Source organism: Protopterus annectens, chromosome 3.part0, assembly GCF_019279795.1.
Source record: "Protopterus annectens isolate FY-2018-M chromosome 3.part0, PAN1.0, whole genome shotgun sequence".
Lineage (NCBI taxonomy): Eukaryota > Metazoa > Chordata > Ceratodontiformes > Protopteridae > Protopterus > Protopterus annectens.
In genome coordinates, this window is record NC_056731.1 from 309,167,805 (window position 1) to 309,190,570 (window position 22,766).

Here is a 22,766-nt window from a genome sequence, read left to right on the forward strand (position 1 = left end):
AAGACCATTTGGAATGATGTGGCCAGCAGTGCTCCCAAGAAAATGATCCTCCTGGAAGGTATTAGCTTTGATTTCTTTTCGTTGATGGTGAACCCTAAGGAAGTTAGGAGGGTTTTGACAAAGAGGAGGTTCTGGAGCAGCTTTTGTTTGCACTCTGCCTGAAAGAAGCAATCTTCCAGAAAACAGTAAATCTGAATATTTCTCTGTCTGCAAAATGCTATGGCCAGGACTAAGCATTTGGTGAATACTCTGGGAGCAGTAGATAAGCCAAAGGGTAGCGCAGAGAACTGAAAGTGTTGTGAGCCGGAGCTGAAGCATAGAAATTTCCTGCAGGATTCCCTTATGGGGATGTGGAAGTAGGCATCTTTTAGGCCTAGGGTCACTCAAGTACAGTTGTGTACACTTACCACAAATGCAGATGTTCGAGTCTATTCACTGTTGCAGTAATCGCATTTGGGTTATCTGCTTGAAGTAGCCCTCAGTCGGCCTGATTAACAAAAAGTCTTGGGTCCTGCGTCGGTTGCTGTCTCTTCTTCCGTGACGTCAGGGGTATAAAAAGTACAGTTTTGTACCTACCATAAATGTAGATGTTCGAGGATTCCCTTGCTGCAGTCCTGACAATTGGGTATAGTCCGCGTCCCAGTCGGCCCGAATACCAGAGTATAAGGCTGACGTCGGTCATGGCGCCTTAGACTGACGTCAGTACGTCAGGGTACTAATGCGCATGACCGACGTCATTTCCTCAGTCTTTTCTTGCCCCAGATGTCAGAAGACCCAAAAAAAACAAGTCCCAAAAACAACCTGCACCAAGAAACATGTACAATATATACAGTAATATATACAAAAAATATAAGCATGTAAACTCACCTACACAACCACCCTGAAAGACAGAGGGAAGGAGGGAGGGTAATTGGACTGCAGCAAGGGAATCCTCGAACATCTACATTTATGGTAGGTACAAAACTGTACTATGTTCTTCGTCTTCCCTTGCTGCAGTCCTGACAATTGGGTAGAATCCCAAAGCAGAGGTAAGGGAGGCTGGCAAATTATAAAGTAGCAGGAGCTGACAACATGCCTTGTAAAACAGCTGTGGCAAAACCAGCTCTAGTCTTAGAGTATATAGGCAGGTGATAATGCCTAGAGAAAGTATGCACTGAACTCCAAGTAGCTGCCTCCAGAATATCCTTAGTTGCCACCCCTTAGAAATGCTGTTGAAGTGGCAGTAGCCCTAGTGGAATGAGGCCTAATCCCAGCTGGAACCTCTTTGCCATGATGGGAATAACAAAATGCAATGCAAAAGCCAATCCACCTAGAAATAGTTTGTTTTGACACAGGCTTGCCCTGTGAACTTAAAGCAAAAGAAACAAGTAACTGCTGAGACTGCCTAAAATCTTTAGTCCTGCTCAAATAATAACGCAATTGCCTGTGTACATCTAAAGTGTGCAAAATCTTTTCCCCTTTATTTTGAGGATCTGCAAAAAAACGTAGGCAAATGAATAGTTTGGTTTAAAGCCACACTAGAAACTACCTTAGGCATAAAGGAAGGATTAGTACGTAATGATACCCTGTCCTTATGGAAAACAAAAAGGGCTCTACTGCCATAAGGGCCTGCAACTCAGACACCCTTCTTGCAGAAGTAATAGCCAACAGAAAAGCAGTCTTCCATGACAAATATTTCAATTCAGCAGTAGCTGCAGGCTCAAAAGGTTGTAGAGTAAGTTTTTCCAACACAAAATTGAGATCCCAAGCAGGAGTAGGAGCTCTACGTGGGGGTCTTATATTCTTTGCCCCTCTAAGAAACTGCTTGAACAAAGGATGCGAAAACAAAGGAGGGTCACAATCATAGTGAGCTGAAATTGCTGCAGCATGAATCTTTATGGAAGAGAAAGACAAACCTTTGTCCAATAATTCAGTAAGATATTGAAGAGCCACACTCAAATTAGGCTCTGAAATCTCCAAATTCTTTGCTGTACTCCAAAATAAAAATCTCTTCCATTTTTCTGTACACTCTCCTAGTACTAGGCCTTCTAGCTTCCATAATCACATTTAAAACTTGTTGAGGAAGCTGAGACCTACCATGCTTCAACACAGAATATGCCAAGCTGTGAGATGAAGAGATGGAAGCTTGACATTGAGCAGATGACCGTCCTTCTGAGATAACAGATGAGGAATCAGAGGTAAAGGCCATGGAGGCTTCTTTACAAGACTCCTTAGAAGTGGGTACCAGTGTTGCCGAGGCCAATCTGGAGCTATCAAAATCATCCTTGGCCTGTCCTGTCTGACCTTTAGTAATACCTTTAGAAGAAGAGGTAGAGGTGGAAAGGCATAGACATGAAGGTTTTTCCAACTGAAAGACAGAGCATCCACTTTCCAAGCTGTGTGATGAAACCCCTTTGTGCAATACTTTGGCAGCTGGTGGTTTAGTGGAGAAGCGAACAGATCTATGTCTGGAGTTCCCCATGACACTGTCAATTTCTGAAATACATGAAGATCCAGTTTCCACTCGTGGGGATCCATGATTTGTCTGCTTAATACATCTGCTAGGGAGTTCTGTGCTCCTGGCAGAAACCTTGCCTGAAGAGTCAGTTGCAGGCTTAACGCAGTTTCCCATAAAATCATTGCTTGCCTGCATAGAGGATAAGAATGTGTTCCCCCTTGCTTGTTGATGTACCACATGACAGTTGTGTTGTCTGTCAGAATCAACACCTGCCCTGGAAGAAGTAACTCCTTGAACGCCATCAATGCAAACTGGACTGCTAACATCTCCTTCATGTTGATATGTAGATGCTGTAGTCTGGCAGGCCACTTGTCTTGTATCCACTTTCCATTTAGATGAGCTCCCAAGCAGTGTCCGAGGCATCTGTCGTTAAAATCTGACTCGCCTCTGGCCGGGTCACAGAGAGTCCCTTGTTTAGGTGACATTCCTGAGCCCACCACAAGAATTCCTTTTGAAGGCAAGGTATTATTTGAATGACAGTGTCCAAATCTTGGCAGTGCTGTGTCCATACATTTTGAGATACCATTGCACCTTCCTCATATGCAGTTTGGCATTGGGAAGCACCAGAATACAAGATGCCATGAACCCTAATGCTTGAAGGACTGTCCTTGCAGTCAGCACGGACTGATGAGATAGATGATGGAAGTAAAGTGACAGACTCTTTTGCTTGTCCGGGGTTAAAAAGGCCATCTGGGCTGCTGTATTCAGTCTCACACCCAGAAAGCACATGTCTTGAGAGGGTACTAGACTGGACTTTATTTCGCTCACAGAATACCCTAGGCATCTTAGCACTGCTATGACATATTCCAGATGCTGTAGAAGGTGTTCCTTTTCTTGAGCCAGAATCAGGCAGTCGTCCAAGTAAGGATAAATTTGAATGCCTTGAAGCCTGAAGTAAGCTATCACTGGAGCCAGAACCTTTGTGAATACTCTGGGCAGTAGATAAGCCAAAGGGCAATGCAGAGAACTGATAATGAAAATCTCCAGTTCGAAACCGCAGATACTTTCTGCAACTTAGCCTTATGGGCACATGAAGGTAAGCTTCCTTGAGATCCAAAGTTACCATCCAGTGATCCTTGCCCAGCAGAGGTAACAGTTGCTGTAACGTCAACATCTTGAACTTGGGAATGTCCAGATAAGTGTTGAGGATAGATAAATCCAAAATTGGTCTCCACGTGTTCCCCTTCTTTGGTACTAGGAACAGGCGAGAATAAAATCCAAGCCCCTTTCTGACACAGGGACTGGCTGAATAGCCCCTATCTGGAGTAACTGAGAAACTTGCTTGTGAGCCTCTTTTCTTTGTGGAGGAGGAACATCTGGCATGCCTTTGAAAGGGGCATTGTGTGGAAATAAAATCTGTACCCGTGATGAATGATATCCAGCACCCATCTGTCTTGAGTGATTAAATCCCAATTTTCTTTGAAAAGAGACAATCTTCCTCCCAAAGGAGCTGCCAGACGAGAGTCCACTGGCAGCTGAAAAGGCAGGTCATTGGTTCTGCTTACGAAAGGACTGACCCCTGCCCTCACCAGAAGTCTGAGCAGGTGAACTGTCTGATCTAGGCCTAAAGAACCTTGAGCCCTGCCCCTACCACGTCTAGACCTACCCCTAGACTGGGAACCATAAGCAGGATATGTCCACCCCTTAGCAGGCCAATTTCTACTAAACTTCGGAGGCTGCACCTGCAAAAAATCTTTAACAGTCTGCATAGACTTAGCTTTGTCCTCCATTTTCTTTAAAACTGCTTCCACAGGCGGTCCAAACAACACATCAGACTGTAAAGGAGCATCCAAAATCCTGGTCTTAACATGCTCAGCTAAATTCTGATCCTTCAACCATGCATGTCTGCGAAGAACAGAACTAGTAGCAGCCACCCTGGAGGAGGCCTGAACAGCATCAAAACCACACTGCAAAGAATGCTTACCCACTTGTTCAGACACATGAACCAAATCCAGCAATTCTTTACACTCAATACCTTCCGCCAAAGCATCCACCTTAGATTTCAATTGTGAAAGGAGATAATTCTGATATTTCAGCATATGAAATTGACAATTCAACGCCCTCATGGCAAGAGTGGAAGAAGTATATACTTTCTTACCCCACCTATCCAAAGCCCTTGCCTCTTTATCAGAGGGTACAGGATTTTTAACAACAGAAGCTTTAACACCTTTAGGCCCCTGAGAAACAGTTTCTGGGTCCGCCCTGGGACTCTTAAACAAATACTTATGAGCTTCGGGCACCCTATAATACCTATCAGGCTTAACAGGAGCAGGAGGCAAGGAATCAGGGTTCAGAGAAGCCTCTGCAAAAACATCCTCCACCACATTCAACACAGGAGGAATAGCTAAGGGCCTATGCTGAGGCAAAAACAAGAATTCCCGAAGCCTTTTCCTGGAGTCAGAGTAATCTTGGCCTTCCCATTTAAAGTGCTCCCGCATGGAGTGAAGAGTCTCTGAAAATGAAAAATCCTCAGGAGGAGAAGCTGAAGGAGTGGAATCATCCACATCCGAATCAGAATAAGCAGGAAACTCTTGCAAGTCTTCCACAGAAGACTCTGAAGCCTGTGAACACTGTTCAAAACTATCAAACTCCTGTTCCACCCTAGGCCTCTTATCAGGTGGGGCATAGAACCTCTAATCAGAGTAATCAAATCTTCAGCCATTTTAAGCATATGTTTCTTAGGCACAGAGCCCGAAATGGTAGGAGAAGCCCTACAGAAGCTGAACTTGGCCTTCCTCTAAAAGAAGCTCTGGAAACAGAAGGAGAGGCCCTAACTACCTTGGGAAGAGAGGGAAGAACAGTTACCTGAGAAGCCCCTCAGCCTGGCCTACTTCCTGAGAGGGCACATCCTGTAACAGTAAAGTATCTGCCTGAGACTCCATAGAGACTCCTGGCAAAACCTCTGGCTCCCTGAGCCTTCTAAAGGACCGACGTCCGGGACTGCCGGTTCCTCACCCCTAGACTTCACTGTTTTGTCCTTGCGCTTCTTAGATGAAGCAGGCGTTGGAGCATCCGACGGCATAGTATAATTGCAACGCTTCCCAAACACTAACCTAGCACAATCAAGCCTCCTCTTAATAGTGCGCTTATTAAATCTAGCACAAGAGCGGCAACCAACAACGTCGTGCTCAGGCCCTAAACAAGGTATACACAATGTATGATAATCCCTATGCGGTATCTGCTTCCCACAAGAAATACAGTTATTCACTTTTTCTGACATCCGGTAATATACTGAGGCAAGAAAAACCAAAATGTTCTAACGGGTTACTTAGCCAACTCTGTACTCGGTCTGAAACTCCGGATTCGGAAAATCTCAGAACGCCAACCTGCACTCGCAAAATTGCTTCTGCATCGGACCATGCGGCAAAAAAGACTGAGGAAATGACGTCGGTCATGCGCATTAGTACCCTGACGTACTGACGTCAGTCTAAGGCGCCATGACCGACGTCAGCCTTATACTCTGGTATTCGGGCCGACTGGGACGCGGACTATACCCAATTGTCAGGACTGCAGCAAGGGAAGACGAAGAACATCATGCAGCCAACGCCATTACATCAGTTTTTCTTGCCCCAGATGTCAGGTGCCCCCCAATGGGAAATAATTAAATATATAAAAATACAAGGTTATACCTCCAACAAAAAAGCAAATACACCAAAAAGCTTTTAAGCATAGTAAATGAGAGTAGAGGTGTAGCCAAAAGAAGACAGGGGGCTGGAGGGAGGGTAACCAGGACTGCAACAGTGAATACACTCGAACATCGACATTTATGGTAAGTGTACACAATTGTACTATGTTCTTCGTGTTTCACTGTTGCAGCCATCACATTTGGGTAGATTCCCAAAGCTAAGGATGGGAGGAGGAATTTAGATAGCATTAGGACCAGCTATAAGGCCCTGCAAAACTGCAGTGGCAAAGCCAGCTCTGGATTTAGAGAAAATTGGCAAATGGTAATGCTTGGTGAAAGTATGTACAGAACTCCAGGTAGCAGCTTCTAGGATGTCCCTGGTAGGGACACCTCTGAGAAAGGCTGTAGAGGTTGATGCAGCCCTGGTTGAGTGGGGTCTGATCCCCTGTGGGACAGGTTTTCCATGGTGCTTATAGCAGAAATGAATGCAATGGCCTATCCATTTATAAATGGTTTGCTTTGAAATAGCCTTCCCCTCTGTCCCTGCAGCAAATGCCACCAGCAGCTGTTCAGATTTCCTTTAAGGTTTAGTCCTGTCTAGTAGAATCTAAGTTGTCTGTGCACATCTTAGGAGTGCAGTGTCCAGTCCCCTTTGTTCTGTGGATTAGGAAAGAAGGTTGGCAAATGGATGGACTGATTAAGAGCCACACTGGATACCACCTTGGGCATGAAGGAGGGATTGGTTCTGAGGGACACTCTGTCTGCATGAAAGATGATGAAAGGCTCCACTGCCATAAGGGCCTGTAAATTCAGCTGAAGTGATTGCTAAAAAAAGCTGTTTTCCAGGAAAGGAATTTTAAATCTGCAGTAGCAGCTGGCTCAAAAGGAAGTAGAGTGAGTTTCCCCAATATAAAGTTAAGGTCCCAGGCTGGAGTTGGAACTCTCCTGCATGGTCTTAAATTTTTGTCCCCTCAGAGGAACTGCCTGAGCAGTGAATGAGAGAAGAGGAAAGGTTCTGTGTTATAATGAGCTGAAATGGCTGAGGCGTAAATTTTGATGTAGGAAAATGACAGGCCCTTATGAAGCATCTCAGTTAAGCATTGTAAAATCTGAGGTAAATTGGGCACTGCTGTGCTTATCCCTTGAGATTGGTTCCAGGCACAGAATTTTTCCATTTTTCAGCATAAGATTTTCTAGTCCTAGCCTCTAAGATGATATCAATCGCTGGTTTACTGAGGGATGGTAAAGGAGAGATTAGGAAATTAGCCAGGCTGCTAGGTTCAGTGTTTGAAGCTGAGGGTGCAGAATCTGGTTCTCCTGCTGAGACAATAGTGTAGGGGTCTGAGGCAGGTGCCATGGGGCCAACAGTGACACACTGCACAATAGGGGGTACCAGTGTTGGCGTGGCCAGTCTGGAGCAATCAAAATCGTCCTTGGTTTGTCTTGTTTGATCTTTAGTAGTACTTTGGAGAGCAGAGGAGGAAAGGCATAAACTGATAGGTTTTTCCAGCTGAAGGACAGAGCATCCACTTTCCATGCTTGCTTGTGGGGAGTTCTTGTGCAAACGTTGTCCAATTTATAGTTCTGGGGGAAGGCAAACAGGTCTATATCTGGGCTCCCCCATTTGCTAGTCAACATGCTGAAAATCCTTGGTTCCAGTTTCCACTCGTTTGGGTCCATGAGGTTTCTGCTTAGTCCATCTTCCAGTGTATTCAGTTTTCCTGGTAGGAATTGAGCTTGTAGATGCACTTGGTAGCTCAAGGCTGTGTTCCACAATGCCATGACTAGTCTGCAGAGGGGGTAAGAATGGGTACCCCCCTGCTTGTTTATTTACCACATAACAGTGGTGTTGTCAGTCTACTATTAATTGTCCTGGAAGAATGTGGTCCTTGAAGGCTGTCAGAGCATTCTGTACAGCTAACTTTTCTTTTTGATTGATCATCATCTTCTTTCGGCTGTTCCCGTTAGGGGTCGCCACAGCGGATCACCTTGTTTCCATTTCTTCCTGTCCTCTGCATCTTGCTCCGTCACACCAACCACCTGCATGTCTTCTCTCACCACATCCATAAGCCTTATCTTAGGCCTTCCTCTTTTCCTGTTACCTGGTAGCTTCATCCTTAGCATCCTTTTCCCAATATACTCAGCATCCCTCCGCAGCACATTTCCAAACCAACGTAATCTTGCCTCTCTGGCTTTGTCTCCAAACCTTCCAACATGGGCTGACCCTCTAATATACTTATTCCTAATCCTGTCCACCCTCGTCACACCCAGTGCAAATCTTAACATCTTTAACTCTGCCACATCCAGCTCAAACTCCTGCCTTTTTGTCAATGCCACTGTCTCCAACCCATATAACATAGCTGGTCTCACTACCCACTTGTAGACCTTCCCTTTCACTCTTATAGGTACTCGTCCATCACAAATCACTCCTGACACTCTTCTCCACCCACTCCATCCTGCCTGTACTCTCAACCTCTCCTCCACACTCACCAATACCCTGAACTACTGACCCCAAGTATTTAAACTCATCCACCTTTGCCACCTCTACTCCTTGCATCCTCACCATTCCTCTAGCCTCCCTCTCATTCACACACATATATTCTGTCTTAGTCCTGCTGACCTTCATTCCTCTTCTCTGTAGAGCATATCTCCATCTCTCCAGGGTCTCCTCCACCTGTTCCCTACTCTCACTACAGATCACAATGTCATCTGCAAACATCATAGTCCACGGGGACTCCTGTCTGATCTCGTCTGTCAACCTGTCCATCACCATTGCAAATATGAAAGGGCTCACAGCTGATCCTTGATGTAACCCCACCTCCACCTTAAACGCATCCGTCACTCCCACAGCAGATCTCACCGCTGTCACACTACCCTCGTACATATCCTGTACCACCTCTTACATACTTCTCTGACACTCCTGACTTCCTCATACAATACCACAACTCTTCTCTAGGCACCGTGTCATATGCTTTCTCTAAGTCTACAAAAACACAATGCAACTCCTTCTGACATTCTCTGTACTTCTCCATCAACACTCTCAGAGCAAACATCGCATCTGTAGTGCTCTTTCCCGGCATGAAACCATACTGCTGATCACTAATCATCACGTCCCTTCTTAAACTAGCTTCCACTATTCTTTCCCATAACTTCATGCTGTGACTGATCAATTTAATCCCTCTGTAGTTACTACAGCTCTGCACATCACCCTTATTCTTAAAAATCGGTACCAAAACACTTTTTCTCCATTCCTCAGGCATCCTCTCACTTTCCAAGATTTCATTAAACAATCTGGTTAAAAACTCCACTGCCATTTCACCTAAACACCTCCATGCTTCCACAGTATGTCATCTGGGCCAACAGCCTTTCCATTCTTCATCCTCTTCATAGCTATCCTTACTTCCTCCTTGCTAATCCATTGTACTTCATGAATCGCTATCCCTACATCATCCAACCTTCTCTCCCTCTCATTCTCTTCATTCATCAACCCCTCAAAGTACTCTTTCCATCTCCTCAACACACTCTCCTCGCTTGTGAGTATGTTTCCCTCATTATCCTTTATCACCTTTACCTGCTGCACATCTTTCCTAGCTCGGTCCCTCTGTCTAGTCAATCGGTACAGGTCCTTTTCTCCCTCCTTAGTGTCCAACCTTTCATACAACTCTTCATATGCCTTATCCTTAGCCTTCGCCACCTCTCTCTTTGCCATGCAACTCATCTCCTTATACTCCTGTCTACTTTCTTTATCTCTCTGACAATCCCACTTCTTTTTTGCCAACCTCTTTCTCTGTATACTCGCCTGTACTTCCTCATTCCACCACGTCTCCTTGTCGTCCTTCTCTGTCCAGATGTCATACCAAGCACCTTTCTAGCCGTCTCCCTTACTAGCTCTGCTGTAGTTACTCAGCTATTTGGTAACTTTTCACTGCCACACATTGCCTGTCTTAACTCATCCCTTAACTCCACCTCAAAATTACCCTTTTTCAATTTCCACCATTTGATTCTTGGTGCTGCCCTCACACTCCTCCTTCTCTTGATCACCAATGTCATCCTACAAACCACCATCCTATGCTGCCTAAAGACACTTTCCCTGGTCACCACTTTACAGTCTCCAATCTCCTTCAAACTGAGCCTCCTACATAAGATATAATCCACCTGTGTGCATCTTCCTCCACTCTTGTATGTCACCCTATGCTCCTCCCTCTTGTTAAAATACGTATTCACCACAGCCATGTCCAACCTTTTCGCAAAATCCACTACCATCTGACCTTCTGCATTCCTTTGTTTAACACCATACCTACCCATCACTTCCTCATCCCCTCTGTTCCCTTCACCAACATGCCCACTGAAATCTGCTCCAATCACCACTCCCTCACCCTTGGGTACAGTCATCACCACTTCATCCAATTCACTCCAAAATTTTTCTTTCTCATCCATTGCACACCCAACTTGTGGAGCATATGCACTAACAACATTCATCATTACACCAGCAATTTCCAGCTTCATAAACATCACTCTATCTGACACGCTTTTCACCTCCAAAACACTCTTAAAAATACTGTTCCTTCAGAATAACTCCTACGCCATTTCTTCTGCTATCCACACCATAGTAAAACAATTTAAACCCACCTCCGATACACCTAGCCTTACTCCCCTTCCATCTGGTCTCTTGCACACATAATATACCAACCTTCCTTCTGTCCATCATATCAGCTAGCTCTCTCCCTATACCAGTCATACTGCCAACATTCAAAGTTCCGACCCTCACTACTACAGTCCTAGCCTTTCTCCTCTCTTCCTGCATTCGGCCATGCCTTCCGCCTCTTCTCCTCCTTCGGCCAACAGTAGCCCAATTTCCGCCAGCACCCTGTTGGCCAACAGTACTGGTGGCGGTCGCTGTTAACCCGGGTCTCGACCGATCCGGTATGGAAATATTTACTGGTGTCCACATTAAATTATTGATATGCAGGTGCATTTGACTTGCCCTAAATGCACTTCCCTGCCAGGTAAGCCCTCCATGCATAGTCTGATGCATCAGTTGTTAGGGTTTGGGTGGCAGGGGGTAGTGTGAATGGCAGTCCCTTGTTTTGGTGGCACGCCTCTGCCCACCAAAGGAACTCTAGGCGTAGGCAAGGTATGATGGGAATCATTGCTTCTAGATCCTGAGAATGTTGACACTATAGGCTTTTTAGGTACCATTGTAGTTTCCTCATATGCAGTCTTGTATATGGAATTAGAAGAATGCAGGAGGCCATGAACCCCAAGGCTTGTAGTATTTGCCTTGCAGATAGTAGGGTTTTTGTGGCCACTTGTTTGAAGTAGGTTGTCAAATGAGTTTGTTTCTCTGGCGTGAGGAAAGCCATCTGGGAAGTTGCATTCAAGCTTGCTCCCAGGAATATAATTTGTTGACAGGGTACCAGGTGTGATTTATTTTCATTTATGGTGTACCCCAGACAAGTTAGCACCCTTTGCACAAAGGCCAGATTATTCAAAAGCATGTCCTGACTTTCTGCCTGAATTAGGCAATCGTCCAGGTATGGGTATATTTGAATATTTCTTTGCCTGCAAAGATAGAGACATCCACAGGTTCAACAGCTGAACCATCTTGCGGCATTCCAGACTCCGAATGAGTCTCAGTAGAGGCCTGCGAATCTGAAGTGGCGGGTATCAGGAGCTGCGAAAGTGCCTCACTGAGAACCAGTGAACTGGCGACTGGCTTAGGAGAAGCATCGTCAGCAGCTTTGGACCTAGGCGGCCTGTCTCTGTCTTTATCTTTGTGTTTTTTCGGAATGTCAGTAATCGGATGGCTTACCGAAAACATATCAGGATAATTGAACCGAGCACCAAAATATTTAGAAGCAAAAATATACTGACAGATAGTTTGAGGTTTAAATAAGGCAAAAAAATGACAGCGAGGTACGTCGTGGTCAGCGCCTAGGCAAGGAATACAGTATGAATGAAAATCTTTATAAGGTATTTGCTTTTCACAAGAAATACAATTATTGACTTTTACTGACATCGGATTAGAGCAAGAAAAAGTTTCCCCAACGGGGTACTTAGCTTTAGTTGAAGACTTCGGTTCTGAAACTCGAAAATGAAAATTTCAGTAGTCGGCCAACCGGCACTTGCGAACTGCTTCTGCTTTGGGCACCGCACGGCAAAAAAGACAATGTAATGGCGTTGGCTGCATGTTTTATACCCCTGATGACCTCACGTCACAGAAGAAGAGACAGCAACTGACGCAGGACCCAAGACTTCGTTAATCAGGCCGACTGAGGCTACTGCAAGCAGATAACCCAAATGTGATGACTGCAACAGTGAAACACGAAGAACATCCAGGCATTTTGTTGTCAGCAAAGGCAGCAGCTGCTAAAAAGTTAGCATTCTGAATTTGAAGACCACCAGGAAGGTGTTCAGAATGGATAGATCCAGGAAGGAGTGCCAAGTGCCCTCTTTTCTGGGAACAAGGAATAGTCTGGAATAAAAGCCTTTGCCTCTTTGATCTGCGGGAACAGGTTCTACTGCCCCCTGGGATATGAGAGTTTGGACTTGTTTCAATGCCTCTGCCCACTGATTTGGAGGCAAGTCTGGGTACCCTCTTGGAATTGGGAGTTCACTGAAAGAAATTTTGTATCCCTGAAAAATTATTTTTAAGACCAACTGGTCTTTTGTTACAGAAAGCCAATTTCCTTTGCGGAGGGAGAGCCTTCCTACTAGCATTTGGTGAGTGAAAGGAGGGCAGAGGGGGGAGAGGGAGTCATCTGAGAGTTTTTGCCATAGAAGGAAGGCTTAGAACTCCCTGCCTTTGGGGCAGAAGTGGTCCAATGTTTGGTTCTCTGCTGTCCCTGGGATAAAGGCCTGGGTGGTCTGTCCCTGCAGGGCTTACCTTGCCCCTGTCTACTAGGTGCAGGAAAGGACCAGTGCTTAGATGGGAAATTCCTGCTGAACCTGGGAGGTTGAGCCTGAAAGAAATCTTTTACCGTTTGCATAGATTTTGCTTTGTCTTCCATCTTTTTAAGCACCTTTTCTGCTTTTACTCCAAACAAGCAGTCCTTATCCAAGGGTGCATCAATTAAATTAGACTTGACATGATCAGGGACAGGTTGTTCTTTTAACCATGCATGTCTCCTAATGACAGATCATGACACTGCTATCCTGCTTGAGACTTCTAGTGCGTCATATCCACAGTGTAATGAGTGTTTGGCCACTTGACAAGTAGAGTGCAGTAAGTCTGCTAACTCTTTCAAATTGGCACAATCAGGAAAGGTAGAAATCTTTTGTTTTAATAGTTCCAAAGTGTGTTGTTGATATTTTAGCATATGGAACTGACAGCTAAGGTTGCAGAGGTGTATACTTTTTTACCCCATCTGTCCAGAACTCTGGATTCCTTGTCAAAAGAAATAGGATTCTTTGCAGAACTAGCCTTAGCTCCTTCTGGTCCCTGTGTAATGACTTCTGGGTCTACAGCAGGATTTCTGTACAGATATTTGTGAGAATCCGGTACTCTGTCAGGTTTACTGGGAGCAGGAGGGCGGGAGTCAGGGGCTAAGCTGGAATCATGGAAAACATCATCCACCACTTCTAAAATAGGGGGGATGGCCAGGGGTCTTTCCTGGTGTAGGTCTAGAAACTCTCTTAGTCTTTTCTTAGACTGAGGGAAGTCCTGAGATTCCCAGTGGAAATGTTCCTTGAGGGTGTGAAGGGTTTCCATAAAGGAAAGGTCTTCTGATGGAGAGGCAGAAGGAATGAATTTCTCTGCATCTGAATCATCATAAGCAGTAAGAAGCTGTTGTTCCTCTTCAAAAACTGAATAATCAGATTCCTTAGAATCCTGCTCTGTCATTATTTCAGGAGAAGGGTGCCCTTTCCTTTTAGAAGTTGTGGCCTGACTACCCCTGATAAGGGAGATAAGATCCTCCGCCATCTTAAGCATTTGGACTTGGGGTGGTGGAGCAGGAGTGAAATGGAGATTAGAGGTAGATTTTCTAGGAGTGGCCTGGCTTCCATGCCTAAGAGTATCCATCGGTCTGAGAGAAACGGCAGTCGGATGCGAGGACGCCATTTTTTTGTCTAGAATCAGTAGTGCGATAGGCCTCGTCGGAAAGCCAGTGCCTGTGTCGTGGCTCCAGACCCAACCAAGGCAGAGACAACCAAAGGCTTGGAAGATGAAGAAGATCTCTGAGGCATACTGGACTCCGAAACGGTCTCGGTAGAGGCCCGTGTAGATATCGTATTGGACATCAGGGGCTGTGAAAGCACATCACTGAATTCCAGAGAACTGACTACCTTGCTTACCGGTAGCATAGTCGAAAGCCTTAGCCTTCTGTGGTCTGTCTCTATCTTTATCTCTACATTTTTTTGGGAATGTCTACGGATTGCTGGCAAACGGACTCCATTTCAGAATGTGAAGACGAAATATGAAAATACCTGTCTACAATAAGAGCTCTACGATGAATGGCTCTCGCGTTAAAGAGGGCACAGAATCAGCAATGGGGGACATCATGGTCTGGGCCTAAACAAGTGACGCAGTACGAATGGAAGTATCGGTGTGGGATCTGCTTTCCACAGGCAAGACAATTGTTAACTTTTTCGGACATCGGTTAGTGCAAGAAAAAATGATCCCCCAACGGGGTACTTTGCTTTAGATGTTTTTAGCTGTAATTCGAGCTCTGGTAGTGACCGACCGGCACACTTGCAAACTGCTTCTGCTACAGGCTCCATGGCAAGAAAGACTGATGTAATGGTGCTGGCTGCCCTGCTTTATAGCACTGATGACCTGATGTCAGTCAACAAGCGACAGCGGCTGATGCAGAAAAACATTGACTCTGGTATTTGGGCCGGCCGAGGGCTACCACATCAGGGATAACCCACAGGTGATGACTGCAACAGTAAAACAAGAAGAACATCCACAGAAGGTGATGCCATATACAGGACTGAAAGATTTGGGCTGTCTATGACGCAAGTTAAAAATACCTAAAATGATGGGGGAAGAAATTACATCAATATTCCGCTTCATCAACTAGGCTAGGAAGGATCATTTCCCAGCTGTTTGGCTATCTGCATGTTAATAGAGAAGCAATTAAATCAGCCTGCATACATTTTGGCAAGAATATCAAGCTGTATGTACTCAGCCTAACCAAATGGAATAATTTAAGGTTATTCTAGGCGTGTACTCAGGCATAAAATGCATTCCACAAGGACTACAGTTTCTGATCTGTTAAAGTGACATGGTAGTCAGAGGGAAGTAGCCTAAGAACCATTATTTCATTAAAGCAGGCCAAATATTTCTCTCTCTCTCTCTCTCTAAGAGGAACTAACTTGACTGGGTTACTCATAAGAAAAATTGTGCCTGAGTTTGGACTGAATTCCCACAATTTTACTTTTAAGTACTCTACCATGTTTGACAATATTTCTATAATCATTAAAAACAGCACTGGATAGGGTGGTATTCCTACCTAACACCAACAAGGACCAATGGCATAGAAACAGCATTACAGATACATAGAAAGGCAAAAGACCTGAGGTACAGGTTCCTCACTCCTGTGATGAACCTCCTTTCCACCCTTTTCACTACTACTGCTTCCCTTCCAATGATGTATTCCTTTACTGAAATAATATTTTCCAAACATATCAGCCTGCATTTTCTTGCACAGAATATAAGCTGCCATTTTGTAGACTATTTATCTCATCTTATCAAATGCTTTTTCATCCTTTCCACACTTTTATGCGTCTATCCTGTTGTACAGTTTGTATCATTATCAAAAAGCTATACTTTTCCTTTCAAATGTTGTGTACTGTGACTTACAAAAAAAAAAACAAAAAGGAATAGCGACCAGAAATTACTCATGTAATAACCTACTGATAACTATCCTTTCATTTGAATAAACTCCATTTATTATCTAGCTATTGCCAGACCATTTCCACTAACCTATGGACCATTAAAAGTCCAAAATTCAGTGACCACAGTGTGCTACTATGTTAAATGCCTTGCTAAGTTTAGGCTCTATGTACAGTCTTGGATATCCAGTCAGAGATATCTATTAAAACTGTTACTTCATTGTCATAGCAGTTTGGCAACTGGAAAACCCAGGCAGGGATGACGGGACCAAGCACCTCTTGCAGACTTACCCATCTAAGGGTGGAGCAGGTGATTCTGTCAGCTAAAAACTGCTATGCAAGCAGAAGCATGCAGAATAGTAGCTGTGGACCAGAATGACGTGGGCTTGGTGTTCTCAAGCTGCTGATGTTAGCCCTTGTTGGCATAATGGTGAAACACTGACAGAGGGGTGTAGAAGATCCCTTTGGTAATGCAGGTGCTCACCAGGGAGGAGTTAGGACCTACATTACAATTGCTTGGATGCTGGTAAGGACACAAGCACCCCCTGTGGCTGCAACTCCACCAGACAGCTATCACTTCTAGATACATCCCTAGTGTGGAGTGAGAAATGGGCTGAGTCTGACTGGGGAAGGCTCAAAGGTCAGTAAGCAGGGGGACAACAAGATACAGAGAATCCAGACTTCCAAATATTCCAAACCTAGCCAAGCACGTAATGAGTATTACACTGGTTCTTACACTCTTTAAAATTTCCTTTTTCCAAAATGCATCATTTAATGTTCATGGGTTTTGTTGTACTTTTCAAGATGTCAAACTACCGCACATTACACATTGCTTTCATATATACCAAAAGAACATTTATTCTCTTTATATATTTTTATTTACTTAATCTATTTGTTAACTGGGTGCCCACTAGACACAAGAGTCCCTTTTCAAGGGTGACCCAGGAGCAATGTCTAGTTAAGTGACTTGTTCAAATTCACACAGCAGGCAAAAGGAAGTAAAGTAATCTGGTTCCTGTATCTCTAACTACAGGAAGCAATTCAGTAACAACCCAGAGCCCTAGTCTTCTGCACTAAGTGCCAGACTAGATGTTTTAGGATCCCTACACTTAAATTACATTCAGTAATGAAAAGCTTTTTCTCTCAAATTTGGACTTTATCTGAACAATCTCTTCACAATTCATCCATCTTTGTCTTCTGTAAATTAATTATGGGTCTCCTAAGTTACCTACATTAAAGTAACCTGAAAGGATGTACCCTTTTTTACAAGGGCAATTTCTTAATCCACTTCTAGTTTGGTAATGACCTTTTAGGTTATCTTTAACAAATCCCAGTGCCCATACTACGTAGGTAAAAAAATAAGATCTTGTATGATTGCATAATGATGAATGCTGTCCAAGATAGATATCTCTTATTGCTGATAACACACTATTTGCATAAGTTTCAACTGCCAAACACTGCTTACTAAAACTTGGGGAATTGGCTAAAAAAACACCCAAATCCTCTTCCTCTGGTTTCTTTCTTCTCAGTGTTACTTAATGTGCACATGGATCATCTATTACTTGTACCACTGTGGAATACCTTACACTTGCCCTTAATAAAGGGCAATATTCATGATACATCAATTATTCTATCCTTTTATTCAACAATGCTTTAGGAATGAACATATCAACATAAAAATAGTGAAGGAGATAATAATAGCGGAGGGGATATTCATGAGACTGCTCATATCATCTGCATACTTAGCAGTGGAGGTGGACATTAAAGACAGTGTTCATATCTTCCATATACTTAATAGCACTGGGGAATATTAAGGAGGCTGTTTATGTCATTCACATATAACACTAGTGGAGGTGTGGGTACTAACACTAGTGGAGGTGGGTACTAATGAGACTGACAATGCAGCTAGAGTAGCTCACTTAGAAAAGAAGTCACATTTCTAAGAAGGAATTCATCTTTTTTATTAAAAAAACAGATAACGGCAAGCTTAGTACTGGTGCCCTCTCAGTTGTAGTCCCTCATTAAGCAGTTCTGCCTACATCCTTGACAGAGAACCTTTTTCTCAGTCTGTGCAAATAAGACTATCCCAATGATTATACTATCATCATGATAAAAGTGTGTGTACAGTCACATATTACATATAAGTTTATCCTCACAATAATCACAAAAAATGCTTCCCCATCAGAATGTGCAGTTGCATTCAGGTTAAGAGTTTTGTAAGGAGCTCACACAACCCACATGCTGCTTCTTTGTTAATGTTAGGCTTCAACAGAAGAATATTTAGGGAATCAAAATCCAGTGGACATGCCTATGGATTATTGGTCCAAACACTACAGTGATGTGATGAACTATGGTACACCTTTACATCTCTACTGCTTACAACGTCTTGTCATTCAGTTGCATGAAGTCAAATGTATAAGCTAGGCTGTACTAAGTAATGTTACAATGATAAAATAACACCGTTATCAAGATATAATAACAATGCTCCAAGTTTGCATTGACACAGAAAACTATACTGAATAAAATTCATAATCATTTTACAAGAAAAAGAATACAGAGCATACATACCATTCAACCTTCGCTGGATTGCTTCTTCTTGTAGACAGATAACATAAATCTGTTCATCTAGATCTTCAAGAATCTGAGAAGGTAAAAGGGAAATGTCTGAGTCATAAGAAGCCACATGTCTGCTCATTTTTTGTCACATTTATATCACACATTCAGCAAAAACTGCACTGGCATCTCTTACCAGAATGCAGCTTTGTATTACCATTAATAGAAACACAACATCCACTTGAACTTCCTATACAACGGAATATTTTTTCAATGGACTGGCAAATAAAAAAAAAAAAACCTCTAAACTTTAAACAGCTGTACCAGAAAGATGACATGCATTATTAAAGTTATGAAAGCTGATGGAAGAAGACCCAGAGTGTACTGAGTCTGCCCACGTGTTGCAGCCAGTCCATAAAGGACATTTACATTCTTTTCCCCTATATAACCCCACTTCCATCTTTCCCAAGCAGTCATGAACCAATCTAATGATCCAAACTCCACCTTCTTCTCAAGGGAATACACTCCAAGATGTTAGAGATGTGGCTTTAGGTCTCATGAAGGTAAGTTCACAGGCCTGACTGTCAAGCTTACAATCTACCGGTCTTCAAGAAGATAGGTGGGCTACTTAAACTGACAGCTCTTGAGAAACCTGTTAAAAATAACATCTGCCAATAAACATTCGGTAGATTGAAAAATTATGACTGAAAAGGCAATGAGCAACATGAAGGACCAAAATAAATAAAGTATTTGAAAAAGTTACAGGAATTAGCAAAAGGAAACCAATGACCTGCAACAGTGGCTGAGGACATAAGAAGGAGAAATGCCTTGGATGATGAAAGAGGAGGATGGCATAAGGCAGAAATGCATCACACATGAAATCAGAATTCAAGAAGAGAACAGAATAGAACAGTAGCAGTAATTATGGCAGGAGATGGATATATTCCTATTTTACTTTCTTTTGTTAATCAGGCAAGTCACTTGGCCTAAGGACCCTTTTCAGACAAAATCCAGGCCAATTAGGCAAATACACAGAAAAACACAAACATCTGAATATAGAAATGTTTTGTTACAAATATATGAATACAACAAACAGAACATAAGCATCACTAAAGGATATCAGAATATGAACACTGTTAACACGTACACAGAAGACAGAAAATAACAATACAAAAGGATCAATACAAAGTAACAACGTAAAACACATTAGTTTTACCTGGTAAACATTTGCAGTATACTATCATTAGCTATAAGGGATTGAACCCATGGAGATATTAGCTTCTACAAAGTTTACTGTGAGAGAAAGTATTGCAGTGGGGAATTACTATAGTTTGTACTATACATACTGCATACGGTCAAGTACATATTCATATTGTTGACATGTACTGAAAATAGGTGACATAATATTTAGATGTTGAATTTTTTTCAATATGCTTAGGCCTGATCTGAATAAACTGCACCAGTTCTTTGCCTTAAAATGACAAATGATTGTATGCATAACAAAATATAAAGAGGACTAGAGACCAGAGTTCAATTCTGTACATCACTTAAGTGAAGCAAGTAATATATGTTTGTCATTTAGAACGAATTACACTAAATTACATAAAGTGCAGCACACTGTGTACATTATATGCATGTATTAATTATTTTACCTTTGGAATATCTATGCTAAAGCCAGTAGTAGTAGTACACTTATATCCTACATAAATATAGGTCAATATAGTGTCCAGCTAGCCAGCCTCCATGAAGCCATACCTCTTAGATTCTTTACAAAATAATTCTTAGACAAAAATAAATATTAAATATAATAAATATTATTTAATTCACTCAGAAAGTTAATTGAACAACATGTATTGCATCAACATTCATTTTGTGAAGAATAAAAAATATAAAACTCTGATGCCTGGTAATACTGTCCAACTGTAATCTTCAGTAATTTATTAGGAAATCAAACATTTTACAAGGGGCAGGGCAAGAACAAGAGGCAAATCAGGGATGTTTCACCAAATCTTATACGGGAGACAAGGGACCAAGGGCAGCAGACAAACACATGCATTAAGGGGATGCCAAAAGCAGTACTGGAAGGTAGTTCTCAACATATTTTAGTAAGAAAAATTATGTCATGTGCAAGCTGGACCTCTCCCCCAGGAAGAAATTATCACACCTTTTGTTAGAATTCATCAAATGGAGAAGGGGAATCAAATGACATTAGTAAATCATACTACACTGCACAGTGTGCAGTCCTTTTAGTGTGAAGTGGGTTTTGAAGAAAAGACAGAAGCAGAATTCACTGCAGAACACAACATGCAAAATAAAAGTAGTGCAAGATCATCCTGCCATGTTAGAACACAAAATAATAACAGTTCAAAATATATGAAGAAGGAAGGACTCATACCACTGCCATGCTCAGCAAATTTTTTTAAACATCTTTATTAAATCATATTTGAAATAACAACATAGGTATACATACATTAAGAGAAAAGAAAAGAAAAGATAGTTACAGTTTCATTATTTTCATACAGTACGTACACACACTTTTTAACAACTATCACTCACTCCAACACAAGTTCATAGTTAAGTACTAAGCTACTTGCCAATGCAGGCAATTTTAAGCCTAGCCAGTTTCCCTCTTGGTGCTAGAATGAACCTAACTCATTTGGTGTTAGATTGGCCTTACACATCCTATGGTTGATAATTAATTACACCTTGCCTCTTGTGAAAATAACCAATCAGACCCTACATAATTTGATGTGACACATGTTTGGGATAAAGCATTTAGGAGCTGCTTCTGTGCATTAGTACTACAGGTAGCAGTCTTGGGGTAAATTTTCTAATACCCATACATAGATCCAAGTTGCGCTTGAATATGGACAGGGATGAGTTTTGTTTTATGTGGATGGGCAGCCTGTTCCAAAGCAGCGGTATCATCTGCGAGACGTATTTTCCCTCCAAACCATACTTTTGGTGTTGCAGAAGACTGTTTATTTCCGATATGATTTGACTTGCTGATGTGCAATAGGTTCATAGGTACTGGGGTCAGAGGATGCCTTTTATGCCAGACACAGATCACTTCACAGCATTCTGTAGGATACAGAGTATAATGACAGGGTTGTGGGTTGGTTCAAGTAGGACATATTGTTTAGGCCTTGTATCCTTTTAGTGAGGTATCTCTGTGGATGTTCCAGTTGTTGCATTTGTCTGGTAAGATACATGCCAAAGAAGGCCTTATACTCAATGACTGACCTAATGAGGGCTAGGTAAAGGGGAACACTGACATCTCCAGATCTAGACACAGTCCCTTTGTTTATAAGCTGTGCTATATAGAAGGGCTGTCTTACAACACTGGACACATGCTTATCGAAAGTTAGGTAACTGTCCACTTAAGTTCCTAAATTTCAAACAACTGGGACAACTCTTAGGGGCATATCATCAATGTGGTAGTTCCCTGGGATAGATGACATCCCACAGGATACAACATGCATTTCTGGATATTTAGTTTCAGTCCATGATTTTGACATCTGTTATTTGTTTGTGACAATCCTTCCTGCAAGGTAGACAATCATTTTGGGATTCGATGACTGCTCCTAGCTTGCAGTCATCTAGAAAATTAGTCAGCCAGAGCCCTTTGGTATTAGCCTTTACTTCACAGAAGTAGATGCCTAACAGGAGAGGTCCCACCACTGAACTGTGGGGTATTCCACTTTTGACGAGTCTCTTTGTGGAGGTAGCTTCCTCTGTTTTGACCTCCTGCATCCTAGCTGTGAGCCATTTGGTAACCTAGCTGGTGATGTAGGGGTTTGTTCCCAGTTTATTTAGCATTTCTACCAAGCCTGAGTGGGAAACTGTGTCAAAAGTCAGTTTGAGGTATGCAGTGTGAGTCATTTTACCTTCATCCGTTGTTTGGTGGCCTTTTTCAAAAAGTCCACCAGGCTGAGTAAGCATGACCTGACCTTAATGAATCCATACTGTGACTGGTCCAGTGTTTGGAGGTTCCCTTTGTCCTTAATGATTAGCTCCATGATAAACCTTTCCTTGGCTTTGTATACGAAGCTGGTCAGACTAATAGGTCTGTAATCAGCTAGGTCTGTGGAAGCTCCTTCTTATGCAGGAGAATGACTGTAACTGTTCTCCATTTACTTGGTAGAAAACCTGTATGGAGGCTAAGGTTGTTTGGGAGGTGGCTAAATTGTGTGTCATGCTATTTAAGATACATCCAGTGATAATTACAATACATAAATTGTTCATTTCTTGCCC

The 22,766-nt window shown here is 42.7% G+C and overlaps 1 protein-coding gene across 1 annotated transcript in view; it reads right to left on the bottom strand.

Annotated features, from left to right (window-relative positions):
• Positions 1-22,766, bottom strand: part of LMBR1 (limb development membrane protein 1) — a 1,668,467-nt gene that overhangs the window by 672,460 nt on the left and 973,241 nt on the right. The window contains exon 9 of the mRNA XM_044065580.1: positions 18,528-18,600. Within this exon, the coding sequence (XP_043921515.1) occupies positions 18,528-18,600 (73 nt within the window). The remainder of the gene's footprint in view (positions 1-18,527; positions 18,601-22,766) is intronic.